The sequence below is a fragment of the Gymnoscopelus microlampas genome (genome assembly GCF_963454915.1).
Source record: "Gymnoscopelus microlampas genome assembly, chromosome: 15".
NCBI classification, from domain to species: Eukaryota; Metazoa; Chordata; class Actinopteri; order Myctophiformes; family Myctophidae; genus Gymnoscopelus; species Gymnoscopelus microlampas.
In genome coordinates this window covers 41,231,444-41,241,443 of record NC_139952.1, presented here as the reverse complement: position 1 = coordinate 41,241,443, position 10,000 = coordinate 41,231,444, and the positions used below count along the sequence as shown (strand labels likewise).

Here is a 10,000-nt window from a genome sequence, read left to right as displayed (position 1 = left end):
ACATTTGAAAACTTGTGAAATGGGACTACATAATGAGTACTTTCTACTAGGGGTGGGACGATATGGGTGTCTCACAATACGATAACTGTGGCGATATTAGGCCCTCGATAACAATAATATCATGATATTCGATATATTGCGATATCACAATATATTGCATGACATTTCACCAATGATATATCATGATAGTCCTTGTAAACACATAAAATAGCACCAAACAGTTCAAAATCATCATTACACAAATACAGAGTCGGAAAAACAACGTATCACAAACGGAAAATTATATCGATTAGATATCGTCAGTATATCGATTATTTATCGCGGGAGAAAGTATTGCGATATTTCGCGATATCGATATATCGTCCCACCCCTACTTTCTACTTTGGTACTTTAAGTACATTTTGATACCAATACTTTTGTACTTTTACTCAAGTAAATTTTGAGTTTTGGACTTTTTCTTGTAAGGGCGCGCTCCCACCGCACTTTTATTTTACCTCTGGGCCAGAATCTGCCATTGCTTTGTCAATGCAAATGCGTGGATTCTTGGTCTTGCAGATTTTTTCCAAGAATCCACGCATTTGCATTGACAAAGCATTGGCAGATTCCGCCCCAGAGGTAAAATAAAAGTGCGGTGGGACTGGGAGCGCGCCCTTTTACTTAAGTAAAAAACGTGAGTACTTTCTCCACCACTGTCAAGGACTCACCAAATTGATTATGCATTTGGCCCGCAGGCCCCGATTTCAAAATATCGTCTCAGTCGGGTGGAAACCCAAACTGTTACCTTTCAGTATTCAAATTCAGAAAATAGCAAACAACATAGCAGATTGACAAGCTCAAAACGCGTCGCTTCGCGCTGCATTTTGAGCTTGTAAATCTGCTACTTTCTACGTTTTCGTGCAATCTGGGAACCCATGTTTTTGCCTCTTAATACGTCAGTGGTTTTCAACCTTTTTCATGCCAAGGACCCCTTAATTGATTTACATTTGGCCACGGACCCCCATCTGAAAATGACCCCCCAGAAGCAAAGATTTGAGTAAAAAAAACGTTCACTTTAAAATATATATATTCAAAGATATGCACACATTTTCATTTTTTTCCCCAAAAAATAGCAGATCTACAAGCTCATAGCGGTGCCGCGCTTTTTAGCTTGTGTAGAATATGGAGATAAGAGGTTTCTCCGCCGAGAGCAGCGATTATGTTTTGCCAGAGACCCCCGTAAGAGAAGATTTGTGTACAAAAAAAAAAGAAAGGCTATACACTGAGCTTTCTACTCAGCGGTACCGCCGAGCCCAATCTGCTGCATCTTCCCTCTCTGACCAATCATATCCCCCCCTTGTTTATCGTTGTTGTCGTCGGGCAGAAACCTCTTTTGTCCATATTTTAACTTTTTGTGTTTTTTTCTTAAATGAACGCCCTACTTGGTCACACTACAGCGTCACAGATAAGCATATAAAGTAGCAGATCTACAAGCTCGAAACGCGGCGCAAAGCGACGTGTTTCGAGCTTGTAGATCTGCTACTTTTGCTGTTGTTGAATTTGAATCCTGAAAAATACTGCTCAATCAAGTGTGTGTGTGTGTGTGTGTGTGTGTGTGTGTGTGTGTGTGTGTGTGTGTGTGTGTGTGTGTGTGTGTGTGTGTGTGTGTGTGTGTGTGTGTGTGTGTGTGTGTGTGTGTGTGTGTGTGTGTGTGTGTGTGTGTGTGTGTGTGTAATATCACACTGCTATGGCTGCTCAGGTCTTTTAAACCTCAGCCACCTGGTGTCATACAAATGTTCTTATTATTATACACACACTCTCTCTCTCTCACACGCAAGCACACACACACACACACACACACACACACACACACACACACACACACACACACACACACACACACACACACACACACACACACACACACACACACACACACACACACACACACACCTATAAGCCAGTAGGAAATGGGTTGGCTTAGAGGAAGCTGTGATCTGTGACCTGCTGAGGAAGAGTCTTTCTTACTGGACTCTGGAGAGAGAGAGAGAGAGAGAGAGAGAGAGAGAGAGACTGTGTGTATTAATGGTGTTGTTATCTCTCACATTACTGGACCTAATGCGGTGACAAATGACTGTGTTAATGTTTGCAGCAGCCTTGGAGAACGAGCTGTCCGTTATATATCGTTGCCCGTCGGGCAGCAAACCTCTTATCTCCATATTCTAACCTTTTTCGTGTTTTTTCGTAAATTAACGTCCCTACTTGATCATACTAAGAGCGTCACACAAAAGCATCAAAAGTAGCAGATCCTCAAGCGCGAAACGCGGCGCGAAGCGACGCGTTTCGCGCTTGAGGATCTGCTGCTTTTGATGCTTTTGAATCTGAATCCTAAGCAGTAACAGTTTTTTGGACATATGAGGTTTCCACCCGACAGAGACAACATAAACCATAGTGGAATGAGTGGATGTCCTCCACGCTGCTGATAGCTTTGTGTTCTTGTTCTGTGACTGATGGCAGAATTTTGGATGTCCTATATTGATCGTAACTTGAACTTGAACCCTAGCATCCCTTTTCTGAGGAGAACTTTAGCCAAAAATAGCAGATCGTTGTGAGCTTGTAGATCTGCTATTTTTTTCAAAGAGGTGTTTGGTGTAGAGGGAAAAAAGAGCCGACCAAGCAAACAAAAAAGTTTAATCTGAAACACAATTTTATACAATATAGAGGGGGTCCCTGCTTCATCTCTCTCTCTCTCAGCTAGGTGGTCCTTGGCCTGAAAACGTTGAAAACCCCCGATCTAGTGAGGCTCAATGTTTGTTATCTATGTGAGGGTGGATGGTCTTTATCTATGTGCAGTTTTGTTGTCTTCATCTAGTGAGGTCTGGTTGTCTTCATCTAGTGAGGTCTGGTTGTCTTCATCTAGTGAAGTCTGGTTGTCTTCATCTAGTGAGGTCTGGTTGTCTTCATCTAGTGAGGTCTGGTTGTCTTCATCTAGTGAGGTCTGGTTGTCTTCATCTAGTGAGGTCTGGTTGTCTTCATCTAGTGAGGTCTGGTTGTCTTCATCTAGTGAGGTCTGGTTGTCTTCATCTAGTGAGGTCTTAGTTAGTTGGTTAGTTTCATTTATTGTCCACATGTGGAAATTTGTCTTCGGTCTCAACAACAGTAAAAAAACTAACAGTTACAACAACAGCAACAACACACAATTATTTTCTCATGGCAAAAGAAAAGTACAGGACAACAGTGGCAAGTACAAAGGAAAAAACAACAAATCTAGCGAGACATTGTATCATTTAGTGCCTTAATGGCATTAAGGATGAAGGAATTTTTAAAAATGTTACGGTTAGCTTCTGGTACTTTGTACCGTCTACCAGAGGGAAGTAGTTCGAACTCCCTGCAGAGTGGATGAGAGGGGTCGTTTGCTATCTTGACAGCTTTTTTACGAAGTACCTCCTTGTAGATACAGCTTAAATGTTTCTGTCTCTTCCCAATGATTTTTGAGGCTAGGTTCACTATTCGCTGCAGCTTGCCTCTACCTTTTACATTAAGATTGCCATACCACATTAAAAGTCAAGATACCCTCTATCAGGTTTTTATAGACTGCTTCCATGATATGCTTGCTCACTCTAAAGGAGTTGAGCTTGCGTAGTAGGTGGAGGCGTTGGTTACAAGTTTTAAAAATCTGGTCAGTATTTTCACTGAAATTGAGTTTGCTGTCAATATATGTGCCTAAGTATTTAAAATTGTCTACTACCTCCACTATTTGTCCACCAATTGTAATGGACTGCACAGGTTCCTTTTCATAAATGACAAGTTCTTTTGTTTTGGTCACATTGATCCCTAAGGAGCTCTTAAGGTCTGGTTGTCTTTATCTAGTGAGTTCTGGTTGTCTTTATCTAGTGAGGTCTGGTTGTCTTTATCTAGTGAGGTCTGGTTGTCTTTATCTAGTGAGGTCTGGTTGTCTTTATCTAGTGAGGTCTGGTTGTCTTTATCTAGTGAGTTCTGGTTGTCTTTATCTAGTGAGGTCTGGTTGTCTTTATCTAGTGAGGTCTGGTTGTCTTTATCTAGTGAGTTCTGGTTGTCTTTATCTAGTGAGGTCTGGTTGTCTTTATCTAGTGAGGTCTGGTTGTCTTTATCTAGTGAGTTCTGGTTGTCTTTATCTAGTGAGGTCTGGTTGTCTTTATCTAGTGAGGTCTGGTTGTCTTTATCTAGTGAGGTCTGGTTGTCTTTATCTAGTGAGTTCTGGTTGTCTTTATCTAGTGAGGTCTGGTTGTCTTTATCTAGTGAGGTCTGGTTGTCTTTATCTATGGGTGCGTTCGGAAATTACGCACCGGAGCACACTCGCCTATTAGTTTGTATTGGCCAGTGCGCTCAGTGCTGTATTTTCGAACGCACCCTCTGTGTGAGTGTGGATGGTCTTTATTCATGTGAGGAAAGTTTGTTGGTAGAAAATGACCCAGTGAAATATTTCTTCCTTTAGTAGCATTGCTGCACACATTACCAAAATGGTGTTTTTCATGTACATGCACAGTAGCCCATGCCAAAAATCTGATGTAATGTGCCTCGAACCCCCCCCCCCCCCCCCACACACACGCACGCACGCACGCACGCACGCACGCACGCACGCACGCACGCACGCACGCACGCACACACACACACACACGCACACAACACCTCCACTCCACAGCACACTTCACATATAATGTTCTTCTTTAATTAGAACAGGTTAACGCTTCCACAAAGACCAGCCAAGGTGTGACTAATGCAGAGTCGACTAACGTGTCCCAATTTCTGTCTCCTTCCCCTCCTCCTTCCCTTCTTACATCACTCTCTCCTTTTCTCTCTCTCTGGCTCTCTGTCTTTGTCCCTCTCTCTCTCTCTCTCTGGCTCTCTGTCTTTGTCCCCCTCTCTCTCTCTCTCTCTCTCTCTCTCTCTCTCTCTCTCTCTCTCTCTCTCTCTCTCTCTCTCTCTCTCTCTCTCTCTCTCTCTCTCTCTCTCTCTCTCTCTCTCTCTCTCTCTCTCTCTCTCTCTCTCTCTCTCTCTCTCTCACTCTCTCTCTCTCATATATATATATGAGCCAGTGATGAGCCTCTTTAAATGCAAAAATAATGTTGGAAATTCATCATTAACCCTTTAAAACCAGGAACGCATCTGTGTCATTTTAGGATTTCTTTAGCTATTCAAAAATAGCAGATATACTGTACAAGCTCATAGCGCGGCACTCGGAGCTTGTAGATCTGCAATTTTTTTGAAAAATCGTGAAGTTTTGTGTGAATATTTCAATATATATATATTTTTAAAGCTAACATTTGTAACTCAACTCTTTGATTCTTGGGGGTCACTGGAACAACATATTTTGAGATGGGGGTCCGTGGCCAAATACATATAATTTTGGGGGTCCTTGACATGAAAAAGTTTGAAAGCCACTGATGTTATAGCAACATACGCTTTTTCGAAAAGCTGTTAGGATTTAGAACACATTTTCCCCCAGAAGCAAAGATTTGAGTTACAAATGCTCTCTTTAAAAAATACATATTCAAAGATTTGCAAACATTTTCATGATTTAAAAACAAAATACCAGATATGCAAGCTCGTATAGCTTGTATATCTACTATTTTTGAATAGCCAAAGTGTAAAATAATGCTTCTTAGCTCAAATCTAAAAATGACACACAGATGCGTTCCAGGTCTTAATGGGTTAACTTACATAGGCGCCACACAGTAGAACAGCGTGGATACCAGTATCGACATGACAACCAATTTAAGGTCTTTTAAGCAGTAGACAAAAGCTTGGCCGTTAGAAAAGGTTCCTCTATAAAAAAAAGTCTATCAAAAGACTTGATTACGTGAGCGTAATCAACAGGCAGACTTCTATTTAATGGAGTTACTGTCCATATCCTTCCTATACTCGTTACGCACATGCCCAGGAGCAGTGGTGTAGGGTAACTAAGTACATTTACTTATAAGTACTGTACTTAAGTACCATTTTGTGTTAACACATTTGGGTAGGTTTTTTAAAACAGGGCCCATCTAGTGCTAGCATTCTTACCGTTTACGCTGCGCTGTTTAGGGCTGTAGAAGCCATGACGAGGACGCGGATGTAAACAAAGGCTGCGTGCACGATGGTGGAGGGTCCCGACTATCGCCTGGAACAATAATATGTAATATAACGCCATCCACCATTGAGTGATCGCCCATCGAAAACGTCTCGTTTCCACCACGTTAAAAAAGATATGGAGATATGAAGCATTTTCTCAAGGAGTTATAATGGGAGCGGACTAGGGTTGGGACGATATGGGCATCTCACGATACGATATCTGTGGCGATATTAGGCCCTCGATAACAATAATATCACGATATTCGATATATTGCGATATCACGATATATTGCATGAAATTTCACCAACGATATATCAGGATAGTCCTTGTATTCAATTCATAAACACATAAAACCACCAAACAGTTTAAAATCATCATTACACAAATACAGAGTCGTTTGTAATATCGATATTTTTCGGCCGTATATCGATTATTTATCGCGGGACAAAGTATCGTGATATCGATATATCGTCCCACCCCTAGAGCGGACGGGAGGTAGGTTTTTTGGCACGGATCCACATCCGTCCTCTCCTTTTTTCAAGCTCCGTGAATCATTCCAAAGTTGTGTTAGAGCCATGTGGAAAAATAAATAAATAAATCTCGGAGATTCACGGTTATGGCACTCAATGTGTTAATAAACATTGTCATAAATACTATATGCTTCCAGTCGCTAGTTTAAAGTGTTCTTTCAATCAGGCAAATCAATAAAACTAGACAAAAACATTTCAGATGACTAAAATATGATGACTAAAACTAAAATCAACACTGCCTTGAACTAAACTAAACTCTCTCTCTCCATTTGCCCTGCAGGTGTGAATGGTCTCTTCACCGGCTGCAGTGAGAGTGGCGTGAAGCTTCACTTCCATCGTCGTCGCCACAAGCTCCTCCCACCCGCCCGCCCACCCACCCGGCCGCCATCATGCCGCCGCCGGCAGACATCGTCAAGGTGGCCATCGAGTGGCCCGGGGCCTTCCCCAAGCTCATGGAGATAGACCAGGTAGGTGCCTGTGCGAAAACAAGGATTAATTGAATATTAATCCAATGTGAGAGTGTGTGTGAAATATATCAATATATCAACCAATAACTCATACCAAATATCAACAACGTTTTAGAAACGGGGACAAACCGCGACCACCAGTCTTTACAAGCACCTTCACAGAAAAACAGGGCAATGAGCAGACATGGCAACCAATCATGACACGTTCCGGACCCTTTTTTACCGGATCTACAAGCTCACAGCGTGTCGCGATGAGAGAGACGCATTGTGAGCTTGTATATCTGCTATTTTCAAATGGCCCGAGTATAAAATAGGGCTAAAGTGGTTAATGTATGTTTTATAATATAACAATTTATATCTGCAAAGTAACTAGTAACTATTAAAATAATTGTAGTGGAGTAAAAGTACAATATTTGCCTCTGAGATGTAGTGGAGTAGAAGTAAAAGCACTTAAAATTGGAAATAGTCCAGTAAAGTAAAAAATCACACCCTGTGTGAAGAGAGTGGTGCCTTTGATGAGCCCTGTATTGTCATCACCCGTGTTGTCAGCAATGTTTGTTTATTGGACAGACATACATACATACGGACACACGGACAAAGTCAGATATAGGAGTGGTTGGCACCACTCAAGAATACCTCAAAATTGTACAGTACTTGAGTACATAGTTACTTAACACCACTGCCCCTACTTGATCACACACTACAGCGTCACACAAAAGCATCAAACCTAGCAGATCTGTAAGCTTGTAGATCTGCTACTTTTGCTGTTTTTGAATTTGAATCCTGAAAAGTACATATGAGGTTTCCCCCCGTCAGAGACGATATTATATAGCATAATCTCCAGTGCGTGTAATGCAATGCTAGACTAACAGTACAGCTGCTGTCACAGATCTAGTTTGTTAACCCTTTAAGACCGGGAACGCATCTGTGTCACTTTTTTGATTTGAGCTAAAAAAAAGTATTATTTTACACTTTGGGCTATTCAAAAATAGCAGATCTACAAGCTCATAGCGCGGTGCCGCGCTATGAGCTTGTAGATCTGCTATTTTTTGAAAAATCTTGAAACTTTTTGCAAATCTTTGAGTATATTTTTAAAGCGAACATTTTTAAATCAAATCTTTGCTTCTGGGGGAGGGGTCCCTGGAACAACATATTTTGAGGGGTCCGCGGCCAAAATACAATATCATTTTGTGGGTCCTTGACATGAAAACGTTTGAGAACCACTATAGCAACATGAGTTTAAAAAAAAGGATTAGTTTAGGATTTAGAAGACATTTTGTAGAATCCCCCACAAGCAAAGATTTACAAATGTTCGCTTTAAAAAAATATATAGATTCAAAGATTTGCAGAGATCTTCACGATAAAAAAAAAAATAGCAGATCTACAAGCTCATAGCGTGGCACTCGGTGCTTGTAGATCTGCTATTTTTGAATAGCCCAAAGAAATCTAACAAAAATGACACAGGTGCGTCCCCGGTCTTAAAGGGTTAAAGCACGTCATTGACCCTGAGGGGAGTCATGGGTACCATCAGTACCACGAGTCACCGTGGCAACTGCAGGAATGATTGCCCTGCCTCTGTGTCGAGTGGATGCGTCCCTGAAGCCAAACGCTGAGACAACGTGCACGCTGTCTTTCAGCGTGCACGTTGTGTGCCTGCAGTGCACGCTGTCTTTCAGCGTGCACGTTGTGCCTGCAGTGCACGCTGCAGCCACCGGTAAACTGGTGTTGTTGTGATGTGTGCATTCTGAACCAGCTCTGCTTGTCCTTTAGTTTCCCTTTCAACTCCATCCATCCTGTGTGTGTGTGTGTGTGTGTGTGTGTGTGTGTGTGTGTGTGTGTGTGTGTGTGTGTGTGTGTGTGTGTGTGTGTGTGTGTGTGTGTGTGTGTGTGTGTGTGTGTGTGTGTGTGTGCGTGCGTGCGTGCGTGCGTGCTATGGGCCCTTCAGCAGTATATCTGACTCATGCTCTGAGATCTGAGCTGCCAGGAGACCCAGAAACAACATTTCCTCTCTCTGTGTGTGTGTGTGTGTGTGTGCGTGCATGCGTGTGTGCACGTGTGTTTGTATTGCTGTGACAGTGTTGTGTTGATGCCTACCAGTACGAATTAGTGTGTCTTGTGTGTGTGTGTGTGTGTGTGTGTGTGTGTGTGTGTGTGTGTGTGTGTGTGTGTGTGTGTGTGTGTGTGTGTGTGTGTGTGTGTGTGTGTGTGTGTGTGTGTGTGTGTGTGTGTGTGTGTGTGTGCGTGTCGAGGCGCGCACAGTATTGTGCGTGTTGTGATGCCCGGGCCCACATGTGGGTGTAATAACTATGCATCATGCATGGTGCCTTTCATTGTGTGTGTGTGTGTGTGTGTGTGTGTGTGTGTGTGTGTGTGTGTGTGTGTACAGAGAGAAATAGCTACACGCATTCACATAAACCCAACGGGCCGTGTCTCAATGTAAGATACATCACTCTGCTACCCCCCCCCCCCCCTACCCCCCCCCCCCCCAACAAGAGACTTTAACCCATCAAGACCTGAAGCCGATTCTACATGTCTCCTAAATCCCAACAGTTTTCTGAAAAACGTATGTTTCTATATCAGTGGTTCTCAAACTTCTTCATGTCAAGGACCCCCAAAATTACATGTATTTGGTCACCGACCCCTATCTCAAAAAAATTGTTCCAGGGACCCCCCCCAGAAGCAAAGATTTGAGTTAAAAATGTTTGCTTTAAAAAAATATATATTCAAAGATTTGCACACATGTTCAGGATTTTTCAAAAATAGCAGATCTACAAGCTCATAGCGCGTCACCACGCGTTGTCTACCACTGTCTAAAAGCAAGCTCTATATGTCTGGTTATTGGTTCTAAATTTGGGTTTCAATATATCTGGGGTTAAAAGGGGTGAATTAGTGCTGTCGCCTCACAGCTAGAAGGTCCTGGGTTCGATTCCCGCCGG

The 10,000-nt window shown here is 42.5% G+C and overlaps 1 protein-coding gene across 1 annotated transcript in view; it reads left to right on the top strand.

The window, feature by feature from the left end:
• elmo1 (engulfment and cell motility 1 (ced-12 homolog, C. elegans)) overlaps window positions 1-10,000 on the top strand; it is a 151,109-nt gene that overhangs the window by 16,262 nt on the left and 124,847 nt on the right. The window contains 1 exon segment of the mRNA XM_084079644.1: window positions 6,878-7,064. Coding sequence (XP_083935770.1) covers window positions 6,987-7,064 — 78 coding nt within the window. The 5' untranslated portion in view covers window positions 6,878-6,986.